This window comes from Paroedura picta, chromosome 4 (genome assembly GCF_049243985.1).
Source record: "Paroedura picta isolate Pp20150507F chromosome 4, Ppicta_v3.0, whole genome shotgun sequence".
In the NCBI taxonomy this organism is placed as follows: domain Eukaryota; kingdom Metazoa; phylum Chordata; class Lepidosauria; order Squamata; family Gekkonidae; genus Paroedura; species Paroedura picta.
In genome coordinates, this window is record NC_135372.1 from 111,797,472 (window position 1) to 111,822,085 (window position 24,614).

At 42.7% G+C, this 24,614-nt stretch overlaps 1 protein-coding gene across 3 annotated transcripts in view; it reads left to right on the forward strand.

The window, feature by feature from the left end:
- Nucleotides 1-24,614, forward strand: part of LGR6 (leucine rich repeat containing G protein-coupled receptor 6) — a 147,107-nt gene that overhangs the window by 35,556 nt on the left and 86,937 nt on the right. For all 3 annotated transcript variants that reach the window (XM_077335083.1, XM_077335084.1, XM_077335085.1), the window contains exon 2: nucleotides 21,367-21,438. In XM_077335083.1, the coding sequence (XP_077191198.1) occupies nucleotides 21,367-21,438 (72 nt within the window). The remainder of the gene's footprint in view (nucleotides 1-21,366; nucleotides 21,439-24,614) is intronic.

Genomic DNA, 24,614 nt, shown 5'->3' on the forward strand with positions numbered 1-24,614 from the left:
TCTTGATATAGCTACCGACAAACAATGCCCAATTACTTTTGCCCAAAGATTATAATCACTGAAGTGGGCAGGAGTATTCCAAAAGGAATGCCTGGTTTAACCACAGCATGGAAGCTGTGGCATAGTGAGGCTTTGAACAATAAAGGGAGTTGTTATTCCATTGCACTATGCCAAAACAGGCAGGCCTGCACAAGGGGAGTCTGACCATGTCAGCTCCCAGCCATCCTTCCTGCCTCTAGATTTGTATATACAGTGGCACTCAAGCAGCACAAGATTACAGTAGTGTTTCCAGTGAAGCCCTTCTGAAGCATGGCCAGCACATTCAGCTCTCTTGATCCAGCCCAGGTGAAGCTTGAGGACTGGCCCATGCTTCAGTCTTCCTTCTGCACAGGGTGCAATGTTTCCTGTCTTTCTAATTAGGTTCCCATTTCCCTCATATTGCTGTGGAACTGCAGTCACCACTGTAAATTGCTCTCCAGGGAAACCAATTTTGTAATGAAACAAGTCAAAGACAGTGAAACAAGTCAAACTGCATGGGAGGAGATTTTACCCATTAATTAGTACCTTTGTGCCACATGTTATCCAATATTCACAGTTGTCTGTGTGGCAACAAAGTAGTACATTGTTAGACCTCCTTCTCCACCCCTCTAGTAGTGGGGGGGGGGGGGTGGGATTGGGTTTGCCTCCATGTTGGGTTTATTTGATGTCTTTTGATGGGTGTTTTAATGGGGATTTTATAGGATGCTGTAACCCGCCACGAGCCAGTCAGGGAGTGGCGGGGAATAAATATAATAATAATAATAATAATAATAATGATAATGATGATAATGATAATGATAATGATAATGATAATGATAATGATAATGATAATGATAATGATAATGATAATGCATCTTCCATCATGCATTTGAGAAATGCTACTTTACAGCATTACTGTATCATATTATTACTATTAGTATTATTATTATTACTACTATTATCATTATTATGTGGTCAAACCAATTCATGGTGCCCCAGTAGGGTTTTTCAAGGCAAAAGACAAACAGAGGTGGTTTGCCATTACCTGTCTCTGGGTAACAATCTTATATTTCATTGGTGGTCTCCTACCTAAGTACTGACCCAAGCTGACCCTACCTATCTTCTGAGTTTATACAAGATTGGGCTACGCTGGGCTCACGTATTACACATCCTATAAGCCAGTGGTCCCCAACCTTTTTATCACCGGGGACCACTCAACGCTTGACAATTTTACTGAGGCCCGGTGGGGGGGGTAGTTTACTCCTCTACTCTCAATCACTGCCCTAACGCTCTCTGATCGCTATGGTAATGTTTAAACATCCATTCAAAATAAGATACAGACACGCCACAACAATGAACATAAGGAACGTTTTATTTTCATGGAAATTTTAACTCATGACAATGACAAATCAATGGGAACCCTGAGCTTGTTTCTCTGCAACAAGATAGTCTCATCTGGGAGTGATGGGAGACAATGACACACGAAGTGTGTTGTAAAGGGCCGGGGGGATGAAGTAAAGGGCCGGGGGGGGGGTGGAGAAGCGTCCTTCTCCGCGGCCCACAGGTTGGGGATCGCTACTATAAGCAACTTTGGGAATGTACAGGGGTACATACAATCCCATTCTTCGGGATCAAGGGCCATTAATTGTGTGTGTGTGTATATAAAACAGAAGCCACCTATGCACAACACTGATTGGCTAGAAAACAGTAGCATTACTTGCCCCCTGACCCCCCCCCCCAGCACGTTTTCATTGCACTAGAAATTGATGGTACAGTTTTTCCCCTTACAAGGCCAATGCACATTTAATGGAGTATATATACATGGTACGTTTTAAAAATAAGTAGTGATGGATGCAATACATTATAGAATCAGCTTTCATATAGCTGGCCTGCATTTCTTTCCAGTACTTTGCATAGGTGGTGAGGAGTCAGACTCCAGCTGTAAGGGGGGGGGGGAGAAGCAAGCTTTGATTTGCATCAGTGTTTATGTGTACTCTTTTACAGGGGGAGAGAGAGAGAGAGAGAGAGATGGGGATGGGCAGACACAAACAGGACCCGGCTAACCTGTCTGCTACCTGCGCTGAGTAAACATGGATTGAATGAGGGCGGATGTTGAGGCAGTGCCACAAAGGAACTGATTCTCTCAGCACTCCTCCCCACCCTCTTTACCTTCTTTGATTCTCTCTGTTTTCCAGTCCATCGGATGCCACCCAAAACCAGTGTTTGTTTTCCCATTTATGCCGGGGCAGGAAGCTGAGCTGCCAGACAATGGGCAGACTCACTGATGAGTGGAAAAGAAAGGGGAAAGATTTACTGCTGTGGGTGGGTTGGCCAAGGGGCATGCATTCGTTGCTTTAGAAGACGCCGTTATTGTCCCAACTTTTCAACAGTCATGGAAACAAGTACAGGCAAAGAAAAAAGTCCCGGTTTATGGACGGGAAATTGGGGAGGGGGGTGAACACAGGGAAAAAACCCCACAGGGATCCAGACCCTCTGTCTATGTAATTATAGTTTTTTCTCATGTCATGCATCTACAATTTCCTTAGATCTTAGGCTGATAGATATTATATTCTAACCTTGGCAAAGAGGGTATCTCATTGGGTGCTGAAACCCCATAATTGTTTTGACATAATGGATATATCTTTGGGAGGTACTGAGGGCTTTTCCTGCATGATCAAAGAGAGCAAGTCTGAACTGCATTTTAGGCTTAGAGCAATATTCTTGCAAGTCTCTTTAAATAAACGGTTGTGCTATCTGTAGTCCTTCATGTAACGGAAATGGACAGCATAGCTGGAATGCACACACACTGTCCCTTCCAGAATAAATGTCAATTGCATGCATCAGGAGGATCCTGGGTAGAGTGTTGGTTCCATGTGCATGGTTATAGCATCATGAAAGTAATGTCTGAAAGGGACTCTTGTGTTCAAGTAATACAGCAGAGCAGCAGCAGTAGTCAGCCTTATATACCAGGGCAGCCTTAGATACCCTGTTGGCAGAGGCTCCTGGTCATTGTAGTCCATGGAGAACCACAGTCTGGCCACCCCTGTTCTGGCTGAGGAAAGTGCAGGCGTAGGGATGATAGGAAAGTGCAGGATGGGGTAGGGAATGTGTCATTAATCACTGATGTCATCATAGGTCCTATCCAGGAGTAGTCCATGATATCAGTCCAAGAATATTTTACAAATCAGAAATGTAGTTTTGCCTCTGAGGAAAGTGTTACATTTTCCCTATGTGCAAAATAATGTGCAGTGAGATCTGGGAATGTGCGGTCTTCCTGCCCAAAACAAGTTTGAAAAAGTAAATAGATTTTCTGCAACAAATGAGTAACAACTTTTGCAAAAAAATCCCAAAATAATGTCTGCAACAGTTCGTGGATGGTTCAGTACTGACATGGGTTATTAGAATGCAGTTTCTTGGAAGCTGTTTCAGTTAATAATGGATGCATATCGACATGGACACACATAACAGGTGGATGCCCCCAACATCTTCAGATGTCCAGCACATTTTTGTGTGTGTGCAGATTCTGCGTTCTGGCATTGCATTTCCTCTAGCTGCCCCTATCCTAGTCCCACTGAATTGTAAATTATAGAGAATCCATGCCATCAGTCTGCTCCAGCTGTTTATGCAACCCAATTTCATAATGTTTGTCTTATTTCCAGTTGGATTTTGTCCAATTCACTGACTTCTATTGTGAGAACAGAGAGGCCTTCAGTCCTCCATGTGTTCTTCCTGTGAAATCGGTTGGGGATTGTTTTATACCTTTGAAGTAAGAGGGGTTTAAAACTACTTTGGGATATGCTAACAATACTTTATGGAGCAGAAACACAAATCCCACACCGTGTTGCACAGAGATACCTGCCAAGCTTTTCTCTTAGTATAAATCACTCTGGAGTGTTAAGATCCATGCAAACTAGTTCACACCTCTGAGACAATTATTGCTTTCTATTTTTACTTGGATACAGTGGGTATGTTTTCACTACTGGAGCTAGAAGAGTGCTCCTTCTCTTACTTGCTTTGGCAGAGAGCGCAGAGTCTGGAAGAAGAGTGATTTTAAAAAGCCAGACTCAGGCACCGTCGCGCTTTTTAAGCAGGTGTCAGATTATGACATGGTTTTCCCTTTTCAGGGCAAGTGCTCTGCAGATGTCTCATTATTTCTAAAGTGAATGAATGGCTTAGAAAGTGCTTGCCCAGGCACATTTGGTTGCCTTGTTCTTTGTAGTCAGTGAGTTGTCCATCCTGTTGCCCCCCACCACCCCTGGTTTCTTGTAGTTAGCACCTCTGGATATCACCTGCTCAATAGGGAGTTCATTTTCCTTCAGGAGTTGCTTTTATCTGCTAAGACTCAGAGAAATCTCCGTTTCGCTCCACATCTTCTGATCTGAGTGAGGAACAAAGCCTTCAAAAAGGGCCATGAGTCAAGCTTGGAAGAAATAGTGATACACAGCATCAAAGAGCAAAGGACTCTTGGATTCTTGACATCAAATGGGCAGGCACAGAGCTGTTGAGCTCAAAGCTCACACAATAGACACTCCCTGACTTGAGCGTTTTAGGGAGGAAACGTTTCTAACCAAAAACTTACAAACCTAACACACACTCACACACACACCCTTTACTTAAACAGATCACAATATTACGCACCCATAGAAGCCCTTACTGTTTTTATTGTACAGTTTTAAATTATTTTCTTTTTTCATGACTGTCTCATAAGCTGCCCAAAGACAACAGGAGGCGGCACAGAAATAAGCAAAACAGAATTAATAGCAAAGACAAATATTGGCCCCAGTCAAGCTGTAGCTATTCTCAGTTTGTTACCGACCATAGTTGGCATAAAAAGGTCTATCCTGACATTTCCATAGGGCATAGATGAGCATCATAACAAATGCGCTTGCATACAGTGCACATCTGGAACCATGTTAACTTCATGTGCATAAGCCTACTTCTGTACAGTTATCTTTCTAGATCTTTTCTGTACTTTTCATTCAGAATTTGTAACGCCAGCCCTGAGACAGCCCTCTCCGTCCAGTGCCCTCTTGATGTTCACTGTTTATGTGGAGCTGTCCATCTGTAATGTATAAGAACATGCTGTGCTGGATTGAGCTAACCTTCTGTTTCCCATAGCATCCAGTGAATCAGGCATGTTTGCATGCTCACAAGTAGGGGATGTATTTTGCCCCAGCATCTGCTTATCAGATGCCCCCTGACTCTAAAGATGGAGGTTTCTCTTAACTACAGCCTGGTACAAAAAGTTTAGATAGGAGATCACAGAATCATAGAGTTGGAAGGGGCCATACAGGCCATCTAGTCCAACCCCTGCTCAACACAGGATCAGCCCTAAGCATCCTAAAGCATCCAAGAAAAGTGTGTATCCAACCTTTGCTTGAAGACTGCCAGTGAGGGGGAGCTTACCACCTCCTTAGGCAGCCTATTCCACTGCTGAACTACTCTGACTGTGAAAAACTTTTTTCCTGATATCTAGCCTATATCGTTGCACTTGTAATTTAAACCCATTACTGTGCGACCTTTCCTTTGCAGTCAACAGAAACAGCATCCTGCCCTCCTCCAAGTGACAACCTTGCAAATACTTAAAGATGATCTCAGTGGCTGAATAGTTGTTGACACATTGGCTGTCAGGAGTGGTTTAAATATTTGCAGGGCCCATAGCGCCAGAGCCAATTTAAGGATTTGTGGGGCCCTAGTAGAATACAATTTTGGCAGGAGCAACCAGACTGGGGGTAGAGGAGCCCCCACAGTGGAAAGGGGTGTCACTCCAAGAGGGAAAAGGGAGGGAAGAGAGAAGCTGTGGCCCTTATCCATGGGGTGCAGGCATTGAGTGGGGCCCCTGGAAGTGCGGGGCCCACAGCACGTGCTGCATGTGCTTCATGGATAAACCGGACCTGTTGGCTGCGACCCTAAATAAAGTCAGGAATATTTTGTGATATTTGAATAATGTTAATTGTAATGGTGTGCAGCATTTTACATGTGCGGCTAGATATTTTTTCCTGTTCTATAGATATTTAAATGCAATTCTTTACAATAGCTGTTAGATTGAGTGTTGATATTGGACAGGGCCCGATTTGAATATTTGTTCTGTCCTATTCAAATCAAGCATAGTAACTCTCTCTGAAAAATGAACGGTTGTCTGGATTAGTAATCCATGTCTGGTAACACTGAATTGGAAATGTATTCCCCCAAGCAAAAGAATGTCATAGATAGTCTTCTTTTAAGGAATAGCTTGTGATACACAATGGGGCTTGTTTTAACCTCCCATCCAATCATCTGCGTCGGTAACTAAAGAACCAGGAAGTCCCTTCAGCAGTGCCTGGAGGAACAGCAGAGCTGCTGCTTTCATAGCAACAGAGGTTTGTGGGGGGACAGTGGCAGCAACCCCACAGTGTTGCAAAACCTGCCACACTCCCATGCCATGGTTCACATTTAATAACAACACCCATTTCCCACGTTCTTCAGGTTATCTGTATTTCCTTCAGATGACACAAATGGGCTACATGTGATCATGCATTGAAACTATTGGAATTGTGGCCCCATTCACCAGATGTTGCATACAGTCCTTTGCACATACAGAATACACACATTTTTGCAAGGTTCCTAATTATGCATTCAGGTTCCTCTACACCAGTGGTTCTCCCCCTGGGGGTCAGGACCCCATTCAGAGAGGTCGTGGCAGGGCAAGCAGTTTGGCGGGGGTGGGTGAGATAAAGCTTTCGTCTGTCTGGAACAGCAGGAAAGAGCGAGATCAGCATGGTGGGACAAGAGACAGAACTGAACTGAGAAACCCTGGAAAAAATATTTTATATACAATCATGACCAATGGAACTTCACTCCATTGGTCAGTTTGGGTTTAATTTCTGTGAAAGAACACTTCCATAATTTTATGGTTGAGGGTCACTACAACATGACAAACTTTATTAAAGGGTCACAGCATTAGGAAGGTTGAGAACCACTTCTCTAAACATACATGTTGGAATGAGCCATCCATTGAATTTTCCCATGTTGGAGCAAGGCTTTCTACCATGATCCTACCCCCCCCGCCCCCTGCGCCACACACACACACACACACACACACACACACACACACACACATACATGCTGGCCATGAAAACTTAATCACCAATGTGACTTCTCTTATATTGAACATAGACACAACCTGCTGTTTGCCACTGGTCTCTCCCGCATGTCTCAGTATTTTTCCTTTAATATGAAGCCCTTCACTCATTTCCAACAGAGATGGAAATCAGTTTCCTCTTCATTTGTCAATTAGCTGCTTAAAGTGGATACTAATGCTAGGTTTATTAGTAGACTGCTTGCTGACTTCTAAAGACTGCTAGGTGAAAAAATGATGTGGGAGTAAAGTGGTTGGAGGATTCCATTTGGACATACTAGAATGTGCAAAAGAGAGGCTGTGTATTCAGAAAATTAGAAACACAATTCAAGCACCAAGGGCAGAGCACATGTATAACAATGTTACAACAAAAATGTAAAGCTATGTAAAGCTATCTGTAATTATGGATATGTAAAGCTATCTGTAGAGCCTCTTGTGGTGCAGAGTGGTAAGGCAGCCGACATGCAGTCTGAAGCTCTGCCCATGAGGCTGGGAGTTCAATCCCAGCAGCCAGCTCAAGGTTGACTCAGCCTTCCATCCTTCTGAGGTCGGTAAAATGAGTACCCAGCTTGCTGGAGGGTAAATGGTAATGACTGGGGAAGGCACTGGCGTTGAGTCTGCCATTAAAATGCTTATGTCTGCCATGAAAACGCTAGAGGGCATCACCCCAAGGGTCAGACATGACCCAGTGCTTGTACAGGGGATACCTTTACTTTTACCTTTAAAGCTATCTGTAATTATGTAACATGTAAATATGTGATGCTATCTGTAATTATGGATATCATTCTAAAAGATTGATCAATTACATCGGGTTGTAACTGAGAATTGAGAGTCTTCATCAGAATTCAACACTGAAGTATAAAATCAACAACCATAATTCATATGAATTAACATCTAGGGTCAAAATGCCACCCATGGTAAAGCTCTTGACCTTTCAAATTGTTTTTTAAAAATCCAGTGGGTGTTGTCCACAAATAAAAGTTGTAAAATGAGATCCCATACTAGAGTTATGTTCTGTACAGTTCTCCACCATTGCTTTAATCCCCTAAAATGGCATCATTTGAACGCCCCTTCAAGAATGCAGCAATACTGAGTTCTGAGCAGAACCTGATCAAAATACACTTCCACCAACTTCCTTAATCTGTATCAATATTTCATATGCATGTTCTTCGTATTTTGTATTTTAATAATCTATGAATGTGAATTTCATTAGTGTGTAAATGCCCCACTGTTTAGTATTTGGGTTGCAATTCTATATTGAATATACACACACAGAGAAAAGTACATTGGTACTTTTCTGTTTTCTATTTAATGGATCAGACTAGAATATGATAAAGAGATGGGATAGGACCTGGCTTTTGTATGTATGTGTCATGTATTTAGACTTCATGTCTGCCAAGAGCTTAGTACTCCAGAGGGTTACAAATACATATATAAAATCTAATAGTCAGTCAAAATATAACATATATATAAAATCTAAGTTAAGTAGTAACTTTACCCTTAGAAGCTGAGTAGATGAGACTAAAGTTTCCATTCATGTTGTTCTACAGTTGTGCTGAAGTGGTTAGAAAAGCCACATCTGGTGAAATGTATCCATGTTACTAATATGACAGAAGGTGTCCCCCATGTTGGGGATTATATCAAAGTTTATAACTTTGATCCAGATCAAACAATAATACGTGTTTCCTCTAAAAAGAGAGGAAACAAATGACAGAAATGAAAATAAATGAAGTTAAGAATTTAGGGCAAAGGAAACCAAGCTTCGAACTTGAGTGGTCTCTAACCACTTATTGGCCATATAGGGACCAAGTACAAACCACCAAGGAGTTGAGAAAAAGGAAACAGAAAGATACTTTTTCATTCCAGATGTGGAAGCAAATATTGTGAAAATGTGAGCGTCATGCATGTGGATGTGGTTTGTGTATATCTTGTGCATGTGCTGTATGCAGCAAAACTTGGTCTTATTGGAAATAAATAATGCAATGTCAATCTTGGAGTGGATGGCTTTTATCTCACAAATTTTCTTCAGGGCTTTGATAGGCAAAAGGTTCTCTTAATTTAAGTAACATTCCCCAGAATCACATCTTTAAGATGCATACTGTGGAGGGACTTCTTGCATTATAAATTAAGCAAAATCTGAATAAAGAGCATACTTAAAACCAATTAATCAAAACAATGCAACTTTATTTCATAAATTGTTCCCAGGCCCCCAACTATCAATTCAGCTCTCCTGAAAACATTCAAAACACTGTCATTTGTGGATTTTATATCTATAAGGAGATTATATCTAAGGTTACTAGAAGAACACTGGCATTAATGTATTTCAGGTGGCCAAATTTGTTAATAAAATCAGTGGTGTCCTTAATATATGATGGTAACATTGTCACAGAGGGTCTAAAATATATCCTACATACTTGGAGATGGGTTCAAAGACTACATGATGTTTTGAGACTATAGGTGTCCCAGGAGAAGAAAATTTATTTTTAGGGAATATTCGCTGAGTATAAAGCACAAATGTTCTAGACCAGTGGTCCCCAACCTCCAGTCCGGGGAATGGGACCGGTCCATGGATCAGTCAGTATCAGGCTGCGGCTCCTCCTCCCTGGCTGTTGCCTCGGGGGCTGCCCTGCCATTCTGCTACCAGCTCACCTTTGGTGCTCTCCAGAGGCCGCCATGGCTGGGGCTCCCCTTCTGCGTGGCACTGCACAGCTGCTGCTGGCAGCGCCCCCCAGAGGGCGGTGGGAAGTCAGGGGCACCGGTGGGAAAGCAAGTGGAGCAGGGGCTCAGGTGGCGACGTCCCTCGGCAAAAGACTCCCCCCCCCCCCGGGCCTCAGTAAAATTGTCAAGCGTTGACTGGTCCCTGGTGATAAAAAGGTTGGAGACCATTGTTCTAGACTGTTCTTTATCTTTAAAAAGTTCTTTCTTGTGTTGAAATATACCCCATATTCATGACCTCCTCAAGCCAGGTTCCAGTCTCCTTTTTTGTTGGGTCATATCCACATGAAATATGAAATATAAGAAGACTGATTATTCAGTTGTCTGAATACTTCTGCTTCATATTTCTTCCTATTTTCTATTCCTGTTTTGTAATCAGCTTCCTTGTTTACGATGGTCTGTGCCAATGTATTGAATGCTATCCCTTTCATGTTCATTCAAACTGAACTGAGCAGGTTTGTTATGCTTCTCAAATTGTTCAGGGTCCTTGAGTATTTTATTTTCAAAAGCTTGGATAGAACCTGCACTGGGCGTGGTAGCATAAAATTAGTTGTCATAGAAAAAGGCTTTGGGGGGGGGCAGGGCAAGACTCTGCTTCTTATTGTCTTTTTAAAAATGCCTTCAGTCTCAGAGTTCCAATAAACAAAAAAAAATCTATCCTCATGTCCACAGGTTTATATCTATGGGTAAGTACAAAAGACAAACCTTTATTTGGGACTTTCCTATCACCTAGCATGGCCCCCTTTTGTTCTTCTTGACCATCTCAGCATTTTGATCAACCTATAAGACAAACTGTGATCCCATACAAAGTACTTTGAGAAGTTTTTCCCAGGATGAGAGGGAAGGATATAGAAATAACTTGAAGCAACTGACCTTCCTCTCCTAGAAAATGATGCAAAATTCAATCGTTGTGACAACTTACAATACTTTGTGTACGTGTGTGTATGTTCTCAAAACCAAGATCAGTTTTCTGGAAGCTGGAGAGGAAGGTGGGCAAGTCAAGGGCATGCTTTTCAGCATTGGGGTTCAGATATTATACCTTCAGACAATCTGTTCACATTAGATCCACTGCTGTGGAATGTGTATTTCTGGATTGTACCCTGGCCACTGTGGAAGATCCCGAGAGCATTTTTAGGATGATCATTTGGCTCACAGAGGTCATAAGGGAGGTATGTTGAACCTCATCATAACCCCTTCTGAATCGAGAGTTTTGACATTTTGAATCACAGCCGTGCAGCCACATCAACACCCCTCCCCTCCATACTTTGTGTTCTTCTGAAACATCTTGCATAGGAATGGTATGCAACTTGATGAAAATAGCAGCTGTTTGTGTAGTATTCCTGCCCAGTGTATGTTGTGGCTGCTGCTGTTCACACCAGACTACTCCTTGCCAATCTACCTGGAAGCGGTTGGCAAGAGATCAAAGGTAAAGCCCTGTCAGAACTGTGTGGAATGGGCAATTTGCTTTTTGTGCACTTACATCTGTGGTAACGCTTCAGCAAGGCATGTGGGGGTGGGGGAAATTGAGGGAAGTTGCTTGGTTTTCTGCCTCCATTATGACCAAAAACCGATACACCCTTTTCCTGCCTCTTTCCTCTTGGAGAGGAAAAGCTGGTATCCAAAGGGTGCAAACACTCTGGCATCTTCATGATTTTAATCCAGTCATGATGATTACAGGCCGAGTTTTCTGTGCGAACACTGATGACATGGGCCATCCTCCTCCTCTACTGGCTTTCAGCTTGCCACTGTGGGCACTCAAGTCCTCTTTAGCCATGGCTTGTCAAACGTCTGCTGCTAGCGCCTTCTATCATATGAGTAGTGTTTGCCCTCATTCTTTCTAGTAATTTTTTTTACAGCACTGTGGCAGGGAGAAATTCAACAGGCATCTCTCTGCTAGAAACAAAAAACTGCAGCTATAGAAATTCTGCGTGCTAAGCACAACTCAGAATTTGTGCCACTATTAAATCTATGGCATTCATTTCATGCAGCTAGTCCAGCTGGAATATAAAAAAAAACTGAGACAGAAGTGATCACTGGCACAGATGTATGAACACCTTGGCTATGTGCCTAGAGCGCATGTAAGCCATCCCACTATCGAGGTAAGGAGGAAGCTAAAAAAAAAGGGAAAGAAAAAGCAAAGCCAGTGATAATAGACTATTTCAGCCCAGGTAAGACCTTTACAGCTATAAACTGGTTTTAATAGTTTTACTATAGGAATTATGGGATTTTACTGTAATCTATTTTTATTCTGTAAATCACCGTGAGCCCAAAGGGAATGGCAGTATATAAATTTAACAGATGGATGGATGGATGGATGGATGGATGGATGGATGGATGGATGGATGGATGGATGGATAGATGGATAGATGGATAGATGGATAGATGGATAGATGGATAGATGGATAGATAGATAGATAGATAGATAGATAGATAGATAGATAGATAGATAGATAGATAGATAGATAGATAGATAGATAGATATACTTAGGAGCTGTGGGCTGCTGATCCATTTGAACCCCAGTTGGGTTGGGGAACATGTGCAGATCCTAGTAGTGTGGACAACAATCTCCCAAAAGACACTCCCATGCAAACATGGATCCCTTGAAAGTCCTCACTGCTTCAAAGGACTGACCACAGAGCAGAAGGGGGAACTATTGTGCCAAAGAAAAGGTGAGTCCTCTTCTCTACCAGCCAAAAGGGTAACAATGTCGGGGTTTGTCTGATGGCTACAGCAAGGCTGGCACTTCATTCAGACTAAGGCAGCTCCTTGGACAGACTTCACAACAGTAGTTAGATATAGGGCAGAGGCAGAATGAAGTCGTAATACAGATACAAGTGGCTAATCATGGTTACATGCTGCAATTTTGCAACATAGCAAAATCATTCATAAGGTGGAGCTCAAATAAGGTTTTTGGTCTCCGCTATTAAATATAGCGTGTCTGCATACTGCAAACATTTAGCAACACTGGTCATTGTGCAGAATGGCCCCAAGTTTAATATGTTGGTATTAACTTTTAAGGCCATACACAGTCTGGGTCCAGCATATCTTAGGGACCTCCTATCTAAATATGTACTCTGGAGAGTGTTATGCTGCACCAGTGCCAACAAGCTAGTGATCCACAGCCCCAAAGAAGTGTGTCTGGCCTGGACTAGGGCCAGGGCTTTTTGGCCCTGGCTCCACCTTGGTAGAATGAGTTCTCAAGTAAGAAAGATCAGGGCCTGTAAAATGGCGCTCTTCCACCAAGCCTTTGATTGAGCCCAGCGTGGATATAATCAAAATACCATGGGCCTTCCCCTACACACACACTCCCTGTTCCCAATGCTCCATCAGGAACTACTCCAATAGGCAGTAGACAGCTATCAGGTGGTTGAGCTATTCATCCTAGTTTGATAGTCAAGTTTTATATTAGTTATGTTTAAGCTGTATTTTAAACTGTGTTGTTAGCCACCCCGAGACCCCAGGTGAGGGGTGGGATATAAATTAAATAAATAAACAAACAGGAGAAACCAGGCTTGAGGCACTTAAACTTCTGCTAGTTAATTGCTTCAGGTTGTGCTTTAAGTTTCCTTTAATGTTCATAGTTACAAACAGGATTTGGCTGCCTAGGCAAGATTTCCCACACATTCGTAACATCTCCTGGCAAGACTACACACACGTCATATGATAAATAAATAAATAACACACAGGATTCCACCTACCAGCTGGACCTTTCCCAACCTCCAAATTAAATAGTACCAGGTGCCATCACCAGAGACAGGCCTCACAACTGACGATTTTGTCCTTTCCCGGAGATTAAATTAAATCACTCTGCCACTCTACCAAGCAAAGTTCCCCTTTAAATTGTCTCTTCTGTTACTGAAGCAGACCCAAACAGACAACCTTCTGTTCCCCCTCTGAAAGGTAACTGGATGCTAGAGAAGTCCTCCCATAGGCTCAGGTATGAAAGAGTTGGTTGGCTGTTTTACCTTTCAGGCAGGACAACCTCAAGTCTGTCACAAAAGGCTTCTTGGAAAGCAGCAAAAGAGACAAGGGCAATTATGGATAATTTTCAGCAGGAGCAACTGGGCTTTAACACTTTGTATGTAGTGTGACTGTTGTTGTTGTTAGGTGCGAAGTTGTGTCCGACCCATCGTGACCCCGTGGACAATGATCTTCCAGGCCTTCCTGTCCTCTACCATTCCCCGGAGTCCATTTAAGTTTGCACCTACTGCTTCATCCAGCCACCTCATTCTCTGTCGTTCCCTTCTTCTTTTGCCCTCGATCGCTTCTTTTGCCCTCGATGTAGTGTGACTATTTGCCACCTAAATCAGGAGTCTCTGGCCTTTTTGAGCCTGATGACACACTTGGAATTCAGAGGGTGGCGGATGTAAAATGGTTGCCATAGGAGATGAAGCTAACCACAAAAGTCAGAAAGAGTGTGATTATGTATAACTGTGAGAGCTCTTCAGCATTTTAGACTGAAATTCTTTTTAACCGGATACCCTTTCTTGAATAAACACAAAATAAGGATGCATATTGAGCTAGCTAAGAAACTCTCCCAATCTGCCTTCGTTGTGCAGGCATCCAGCATACTTCTGCCAAAAAAGGAGAAACTTCTGACTTCTCTGCTTTAGATGAGCCCTTATCTCATAAATGCAGACATTTTCACAATTTTCACCTGCACTATTTCTTATAACAACAACAGTTGGTGCTGAAGGGCTGGTGAGAGCTCATTGCACATGGGATGTGGTCAGATTTTAATAGCAATATAAATGATTTTTGAAAAGTTACCAAAACGATGTTATGAATTTTTATCTCAATGATATACATATATCCAAATTGGAAACATCTGGTGACTTCAGCAGAAGTTCCAGTTAGGTTTGCCTTCTATTAAGCATTTTAGCTGTGCTGACCTATGTTTAGTGAGAAGGAAGTCCCACAGAGTTTTCTGAATATCACACTGTCGTTTGCACTGCCATCACTATACCATAAACAACAGAAACTCAAAAAGAAGAGTTGTTTTTTGTACCCCGCTTTTCACTAACCAAAGGAGTCTCAAAGCGGCTTACAATTGCCTTCCCTTCCTTTCCCCACAACAGGCACCCAGTGGGGTAGGTGGGACTGAGAGCTGTAATAGAACTGTGACTAGCTGAAATTGTGGCTGGCTGCATGTGGAAGAGCAGGGAATCAAACCCCGTTTTCCAGATTTGAGTCTGCTGCTCTTAACCAATACATCATACTGGCCCCACTTGGTCCTGCCCATTTTCTAAGAACATTTGGTGGGTGCTAAGAAAGCTGTCAACAGCTGCCATGGCGCTCAAGGACACTATGTTGGGTACTCCTGACCTAGATGCTATTCCAGTTCTAGTTCTGTAGGATGCAGCTGTTGTGAGAGATGTCATTTTAGGGGCATTCTATCTGCATTTTCTGTTTGGAATTTCCCAAAGGGCTCTGAATGTACAAGGAAGAAGGAAATAGGCATGGTTGAAATGGCTGGTAGTTACGAAGAAGTTTATTTGTTTTTCTTGTTTCCACAACTTGCACATGGAGCATGTGATTGCTATGATAAACTCTCAGAGCATCAAAGCAATGACATGTTCCATGTGCAAGGATGGGGCTTCCAGTATTGTGCATACATATCATATGCTCCCGGTTTGGGAGATTCTGTTAGCAACTGCCAAGAAAGGAAGTGTTTGAGTTAATACACATGTGTGTGTGTCTGTGTGTGTGTGTGTGTGTGTGTGTGTGTGTGTGTGTGTTAAATGCCGTCAAGTTACTAATCCATCACCCTGTGGATTAATGTTCTCCAAAATGTCCTATCATTAGTAGTTGCTTGCTAAACAATGGGCCTAAAAAACTGTCTCAAAACCTTTAAAAATATCAAACCTCTAGTGGTTTGAGCCTTTTTACCAAATAAAAGTTCTAGCCTTGTGTAAATTCAGTATAGGTAGCCTCATAGTTGACAGAATATTTGAAAGCTGATTCGATTCAGGATTTTGAGCCACACATTACAGAACCACAGCAGAGACATTAAATTAGCCACTTGACATCCCTTCACCCCAACACTTGTGTTTCATACTATTCGGTCTCCCAAACTTGTTTTTATGTATTTATCTGACACATTTCTATGCTGCCTTTCCACCCAGATAGGTCTCCAAGGCAACAAATTGGGATTCAAAACAAAACAAAACAATAAAGACTAGAGACAAGTCAGTCCACAGGCAAACCTGTTTAAGAAATGTCTGTCTAATGCAGAGGTGGCCAAACTGTGGCTCCCCAGTTGTCCGTGGACTACAATTACAATGAGCCCCTGCAAATTGGCTGTGCTGACAGGGGCTCATGGTAATTGTAGTCTATGGACATGTGGCGAGCCATATTTTAGCCACCCCTGGCTATTACACTGTTTTGTTTTAAGAGCAAATAAATGTATTTAGTTATTTCTTTATCTCATTGGATGTCAGACTGTGTACAAATTGCTTAGAAAGTGAGATCCAGTCTATACGAAGAAGAAGGATGAGGAGTTGGTTCTTATATACTGCTTTTCTCTACCCGAAGGAGTCTCAAAGCGGCTTACAATCCCCTTCCCTTTCCTCTCCCACAAACGACACCCTGGGATGTAGGTAAGGCTGAGAGAGCCCTGAGATTACTGATTGGTCAAAACAGCTCTATCAGTGCTGTGGTGAGCCCAAGGTCACTCATCGGGTTGCATGTGGAGGGGGAGCGGGGAATCAAATCCAGCTTGCCAGGTTAGAAGTCTGAACTCCTAACCACTACACTTAGGTAGCAGTTGAGCATGGGCCACTGCAATGCCATCATGTGAGGAGCGTGAAGTATGAATTCTGTGCAGGAGAGGAGAGGGAAGAGGAGCTTTAGATACATTCGGGGAAGGAGGATGTCCCTGTGATCTCCGGCTGTTCCTAACAAATCCTGAGGCAGGCTCATGGGGTTAAAAGATTAGCCGACAAAAAGTAAAGCATTGTATAATCCACACCTGCTCAGGTGCATCCTTTCTTTTCCTGTTCTAGGAACTCTCCTCCCTGGGAATATTTATTTGTGATATTAGACAGCATTTCCTTCCTTTTGTTCATGACTTCTTAAAAAAAAATCCACTCCAGTCTGCTTAGAGTGTTTGTCAAGAGTCAGACTGTATGAAGTAGACATCTTTTGCTTTTTCCTCTGGAGGACAGTGGAGTTGACAGGGATTGCTGAAGCTGTGGAGGCAGCAGTTGGGCCAAGGAATTGTATACAGGCTTGCGAAGAAAATCCTGTACTGAATGGACTTCACTCTGCACGTAGCTAAACTAGATCCAAGTTTGTGAAAGTGGACTGTGAATATTTAAAGATGAAATTGGACACCTCCATTTGCTGATTTGCACCTCTTGTTTAAATGTGGCTACTCTGGCCCACTGATGATTCCCAAATGGTAAGGAAGCCAACTGTCACCTCATAAAGGATGTGAAGATAATTTTCAGGTCAGATGAAACTGGTGTACCTGAACAAAAATGTTATTCTCCAGATACTCCTGGACAGTGTTTGGGGAGCCATTGCTGAAAAGCTACACTGTAATGGGAGGTTTACCACCTGTCATTAGGATGGTTCAGCTTCCATTTTTACCTGTTGCCAATCACGATGAGCTTACAGAAGTTTCCTAATTTCCTACATGTGTGTTGAAGTCTTGCAATATAGATAGCTGTGGCTGATTCTCGATTCTGTTTGCTGTTGATCCACCCCTGCTTATTGACTTAGGTACGGTCTCAACAATTCAGTCATCATTGTTTTTCATATTTTTTTAAAAAGGTAATTGCATGCATTTGGTGTAAGCTTGCCACCTCGGGAATATACCTCAAGAATTCTCTGATGTTTCCACATGATCTTCTTAGCCAGTGGCAGTTAGAAAATATGCAATACGCTCCCAGGGAATTAAGCTTGTATCTTCCATCAATAAATTCTGATTCTAAACTGTCTGAAAGAACAGACTATCTAACCATCTGTGTCTCTTTCAAAGTGCTATTGTTCCTTCAACTTCCTTTTTTTTTTGCTCCTGAAGTCCTTCCTCTTATCTGTGAATTCCACATTAAATTACCCAAACAGTAGAATTCACTGACACAGGAAATAATGGCGGCTACAAGCATAGATAGCTTCAAGAGGGGATTAGATAAATTTACGGAGCAGAGATCCATCAGTGGCTATTAGCCACAAGGTACAGGTGGGACACTATGTCTGGGGCAGTGATGTTCTGTATATTTGGTGCTTGGGGGGCAACAGTGGAAGAGCTTCTGGAGTTCTGGCCCCGCTGGTGGACCTCCTGACAGTACCTGGGGTTTGGCTATTGTGTGGCAGAGTGTTGGACTGGATGGGGTAGTGGTCTGAGCCAGTGGTCCCCAACCTGTGGGCTGCGGCCCGGTGCCAGGCCGCGAAGGCCATGGCGCCGGGCCGCCGCTCCCTCTCCCCGCACCCCCCACCGCAGTAAAAAACTTCCCAGGCCGCAAGCTTGCGGCTCGGGAAGCTTCTTATTGCGGGAGGGCGGGGAGAGGGAAGCAGGGCCGGCCGCACCCATGTGGGCGCGCCCCGATGCGCGGGCGCGCCCCGATGCGCGGGCGCGCCCCGATGCGCGGGCGCGCCCCGATGCGCGGGCGCGCCCCGATGCGCGGGCGCGCCCCGATGCGCGGGCGCGCCCCGATGCGCTGGCCGCTGGCCGCGCCCCGATGCCCTGCTGGTCCCCAACCTCAAAAAGGTTGGGGACCACTGGTCTGAGCCAACATGGTTTCTCTTATGTTCTTATGTCCTTGATATTGTAAGGAGAAGAGGAAGAAGCAGAAAATGCCAGTGTTCCTGAAAAGAAGGCACCCACCAACACTTTTCTGGCACCTGCCAAATTTTTAAAGAAAATTCTTGGAGTCTGAACCTCTTTACCTGGTCTTTAAAAATGTTAGGTAGGCACACTATTCCCAGCCCCCTTTTTCCTAGTTCTGGGGCGAGCGGGGGTAGAATAAGCATCTTACCTTTGTTCATATTTTCAGGTTTTCATGAGCCAAAGCTCCCATCATCAGATACGAGCTTTGACTCAAAAATCTTGTTGGTCTGCAAGATGCCACTGGACTCTAGCTTTGTGACTGCAGGCCAACATGACAGCCCTCTGAAAGTTTTCCTTTATCCAGTGATTCAAAAGAATTTCATGTGCATAGATTTTTTTTCTTTCAGTGGTTAAATCAGCTTTCACTCACACATTGCACAAGTGAGGTTCAAATGTCCTTTTTTATATGTTGCATGTCAAAATGGTCTTTTGTTACTACAATTATTCAGAAACAATGGCACAAAGCACAGGGTGCATTAGTAGCTACCTTGAGGCTCTTGGTATCCTAAGATTTAATAAATATACAGATGAGATAGAAAACTTTCTGTGGACTTTATATAGTATTGGTGGATATCAGAACATAGCATCGTTTTGCCTTTTAGGCAAAAAAGAATTCTAATGAACAGCAAATGAAACAAGATCCTATTTATAAGAGGAGAGAGACATCAAAGCACTTGACTTTAGGTGCCCCTTGAGGGACAGATGAGTTATGAAGCTTGAATCATACATTTCCAGGAATTTTGTCTTAGTTTTCCAGTGTATACAGGTTTGGAATTCTCATGGCATAAATAAATGATGAGTTCTTTTGCAAGTTTACAAAATATAAATTAAGGACTAGAACAGCTCCCTCCTGAAACCTGATGGCAGTGGTACACTCCTGCCAACTTGGTGCTGGCAGGGCACCTAATGGCATCCTTTGTTTGTTCCACACAGGGGAAACAGAAGAAGAAGGAGTTGGTTCTTATATGCCCCTTTTCTCTACCCGAAGGAATCTCAAAGTTGCTTCCATTCACCTTCCCTTTCCTCTTCCCACAACAGACACCCTGTGAAGTATGTAAGGCAGAGAGAGCCTTGATATTACTGCTCAGTCAGAACAGCTGTATCAGTGCTGTGGAGAGCCCAAGGTCACCCAGCTGGCTGCATGTGAGGGAGCATGGAATCAAACCCTGCTTGCTAGATTAGAAGTCCACACTCCTAACCACTTCACCAAGCTGACTCTCATAGCTGGCAGAAAACATCCACAGTCAGCATAGTGATGGTGATGGCAATAGCACCCATAGCAATTTCACCAACCTCCACCAATTATAGAAGAGCATGCCACTGATATCCTCATGAAAGCTAGCTTCCAAAGTGGCAATACCCCCCAAAGCTCACATAGCTGCTGCTTTTGATCATACTATAAGCTCAACAGGTATTTATTTATTTATTATTTAGACTTTTACCCCATCCATCCCACCTAGAAGTGGGCTTTGGGCAGCTTACAGAGAATTTTAAAAAATGAAATGTAAGTACAATAAATAACAATAAAAGCATTAAAACCCAACCTACCCAGTATGGCAACAGTAGTACAGACTGAAACCTTTCCCCAAGTAGCTTTCAAAAGAATTAAGAATGCTGTCTTTCCTGGCCTCTCTTTGGGATGGCTACCAGTAGAGAAACTAAAGAGACAGGTGAGTAGTAATAAGTACTGGATGGACAGAAAAGAACTTTCTGAGCAAGTGATGCTCAGTTAGGATCTGTACAAACATAGAGCTCCTTCCAACCCATGCCTTGTAGGGAGATGCAATGGGACCATGTCTATGCTGTCTGCTGAGGCTATTCCATGAGGCTGTAATCCCACTAAGCAATGTCCACAGTGGGTGTTTGGCCTGCAGAGACACAGATCAGTAGGGTGGTTTGTGGTAATTTGAGACTGCAGTTGTGCTTCCAGTACCCTACCCCACATGTATTTGTGTGCGTGGGGTAATCCTGACACAGGATAGTGTTTAAAGCATGGTACTGGGGTGTCCAGATCTGCTTGTCTCTCTTTTCAGTTCTGTACTGCTAGCCACAATTGTTGGGGCACAACAAGAGGATGGAACACAACACAAGGGGATGGGAGCAATGGTTGTGGCAGTTCCAGGTGGAGGCTGTCCTTCTTTCTTTGGTTATCTGTGTGCAGTGTGTTGTCCTTTCACCTCATCTTTAGCATCTTTGTTCTAGGAATAGTGGTGTAAAATGTGACAACACTAGTTTGCTCCTTTGGCTCTTTGGGTGAAGACAATGAGGTGTGCACGGCATAGGCCAGAGCATGACCTATCATCTGAATTAAAGAGGGGAGCTGTGATTCTCCATAATGGGAGTGATATAACTGGCTGCAGATTTAGTTAGCATCCTAAGCTGTGCCAGCACTTGGAAGGTGGGAAGGGAAAGGGAGGCAGAGGGGCACACTTTTTAAAATATGGGGTATGTCAGTGGTTGTTTAAATCATTTTTTAAGGCCAGACTGAAACTGCCTAGTTGGAATCTCCATTATCCCTTTGACTAATGACAGTGCTTTCCTCCAATGCAAGTCTTCAGCACGGGGGTCTAACCAGTTAAGCTTTCATCGAATACGGTTGCTTCTCTTTACCCAAATAAGACGTTTAATTAGAATAGGCTCTACAGTGCACGTGATATAGTTTCTCTTCTTTTTGTCTTTCAGGGATTTGAGCATGAATAACATCAGCGAGCTGCTACCTGGTCACTTCCATCACTTGCGCTTTCTCGAGGAACTGTAAGTATAACTGAGCTTGGAGTATCTTCTGGGTTGAATTATTCCCCCCTCATTTTGGGACAAGACCATGTATGCAACACTTGAAGATAGAGTTAGACAACTGTAAGTATTTTGCTTCAACTGCTTCCAAATGTTGAGGTTTTTCCAGACAGTTTCCCTTTAGCCCTCTATGTTAGCTGATAAAAACCAGTAGGGCTACATTCCAACAAAATGGAAGTGAGTGGGGTAGACATGCTGTAGGGGAGATAGCTAGAGTAGACGTGTTGCAAGGGATAACAGCAAAAAAAAAGAAGATATAAAATGTTAACCATGAAATGGTAGGGAATTGATAGCTTTGCTGGCATTCATCTTTATATATATATATATATATATATATATATATATATATATATATAAAAAGGCAAAGGCAAAGGCAAAGGCAAAGGTAAAGGTAAAGGTAAAGGTATCCCCTGTGCAAGCACGGGACCCTTGGGGTGATGCCCACTAGCATTTTCATGGCAGACTCAATACGGGGTGGTTTGCCAGTGCCTTCCCCAGTCATTACCGCTTACCCCCCAGCAAGCTGGGTACTCATTTTACCAACCTTGGAAGGATGGAAGGCTGAGTCACCCTTGAGCCGGCTGCTGGGGTCGAACTGCCAGCCTCATGGGCAGAGCTTCAGACTGCATGTTTGCTGCCTTAGCACTCTGCGCCACAAGAGGCTCATATTTATATTTATATTTATATTTATATTTATATTTATATTTATATTTATATTTATATTTATATTTATATTTATATTTATATTTATATTTATATTTATATTTATATTTATATTTATATTTATATTTATATTTATATTTATATTTATATTTATATTTATATTTATATTTATGGAAGGTAATAAAATATTGGGAAGCAGGAGCTGTGTCACTTTTCACTAACAATACCAGCAGCATTGCCCTCTGTGAGCCCATAACACTTATGCAATACATGTAAAACAAAACTTGCGGTAACAACACAAAGGAAAGAATTTAATTTTCACAGCAACAAACTGCCCTCAGATGTCACAGGAAACAAATGTTTGTCTGACAGACATGAACATAGTTTGCAGCCATGTTGACATGCCCAATTCACTTCATTCTCCCTCCTCCCATCACACACAGGATGTGATTAAAGGCTTTTCAGGAAGCCTTGAATCAAGGTGGCTGAGCAAATTGGTACCCCCTCCCCAGAGACCAGGTTTTTAAATTAGGATTAACCTGAGGTTAGAATTCTGGGAATGAAGCTCATAAACCCCTTCAGTCAGCAGAAGAGGTTCTACTAAGGACAATTTCTCTCACCCGCTTTTCCCAGCTGGAACTGCACATCTTTTTAACCATCCATTTGGGACAGCTGGTTCCATGATAGAAAGATCCTTGGCCTCAAACCTCCCAATAGTGTGTGACTGGACTGAACACCACAACAACCAGATTGTTACAGTGCACTCAAATTCAACAAGATTGGGGATCCCTGTTGTACATTAATGGTGCAAGGCCTAAGTCAGAGGATGAGGTTTCCTCAGCCCTCAGGTCCTTGTATGTGAAAATACTAAGAATTGAATCCAAGGCCTTCTGTGTGTCTTCGGTTTAGTTCCTAGTATTATCACAAACTAGGAACTGAGGGCTTAGAAAACTTCAACCTCTGCCTGCCTATCACTGTTTTATCTCCCCCCTACACACAATACTGCTTTGGAAAGAAAAAAAAATGCTACAGAAATGAACTCAAGAATAAATGTTCTGTAGGGATGTTGGACCCACAAGATGGTGGATCAGATACCTAACCAATGTAAACAGGATGTCAGGTGACTTTTAAGTTTCTGTTTAAAAGTGGAATCCTTTTAATGTGTATATTTCTGGAAATGTACATGACCAAACAAACAAAAATCTCCATAATATAATTTATTACATGCCCAGACTTAGGGCTACCTGAATGATCCTGTTGGCCTTCAGAACAAAGAAGTTCACATCGGCATATATTAAAATAGACTTAACTTCTGGTTCCTGAAACTCTGCTTTTTTAGGACAGCACATAGTGTTTTTAAACTCTTTGGTCCAAAAAGGAACCATTTCACCTGCTCTGTGAACCCAGTCATCCCCTTATGTTTTTTGACATAGGGACTAATATCAAAGAAACATGCTTGTTAGAAGTGTCTGCCAGGAATTGTCATACATATCTTCTCAGCAGATGTTGGCACCACCAAAGTAAGACAGTAAAATTTTCAGACAGATGCATTTGTCTTTTCTTTACCAAAAAGGTTATTTTACACACATGTGTGAACATTGCTTGATTTCTCATCACTTGATGACTGATAGATGAATAGGTACTGATGCCATTGAAAGGTGTGGGGGAAGTGATATGGATATCTTGTCGGATTCTGTGATGTTTGTTCTGTTTTCACCTGCCAGCCATCAACCTGGTCTGGGTGTGTAAGATGACTCTGTGCCTTTCAAAAGAATCCAATGAAATTCGAAAGTTCTGCTTGGCTAAATATATTGTGAAACAGACCTTGGTCAAATTTCTGACAGGAGGATGAATTGGAATTGGAAGAATAGTGCTCCCTTCCATTAATTCTAATTAGCATACCAAAGATTCCTTGCCAAAAGGGGAAAGAGTCCCTAACAGTGTATAGTACTTTGGGTTGAAGGTGAAATAAGGTCCCAGGGATGCATGCCCTGAGGTTAGAAGCTCATAGAGCTTATTTTGTGAGTAGTAACCCTCTCCCCCAGAAAGTTATTCCTAGTTTCACAGCAGGAAAACAGGACCCAAAGATACAGTGCAGAGGTACATCCTTTGTCCATTAAAGCCAGTGGACTTAAAAGGGTGTAACTCTGCATAAGACTGCTGTGTTAGGTTGCATCATTGAATAAAATGGAACTTACTTCCAAGCAGACCTGCCTAGGATTGCTTCCTTAGTCCTGTTCCCTTGTCTTCTAATTGTAGACATCATTATATAAGCCCAGAGAATTTCTCTTTAGATTGATCTATGTCTGGTAGTATAGGTAATTTCTACCACATTAAAACAATGGACAAGAATAATACTGGAGTGTTATAATTTCTGGCAAATGATTGTTCAGTTTTGTGAATGCAAAAGGGTAGCCATGAACATGCTAGGAGACCTTTACACACCAGTCCTAAAGTTCTGTGTAGCTATAAGG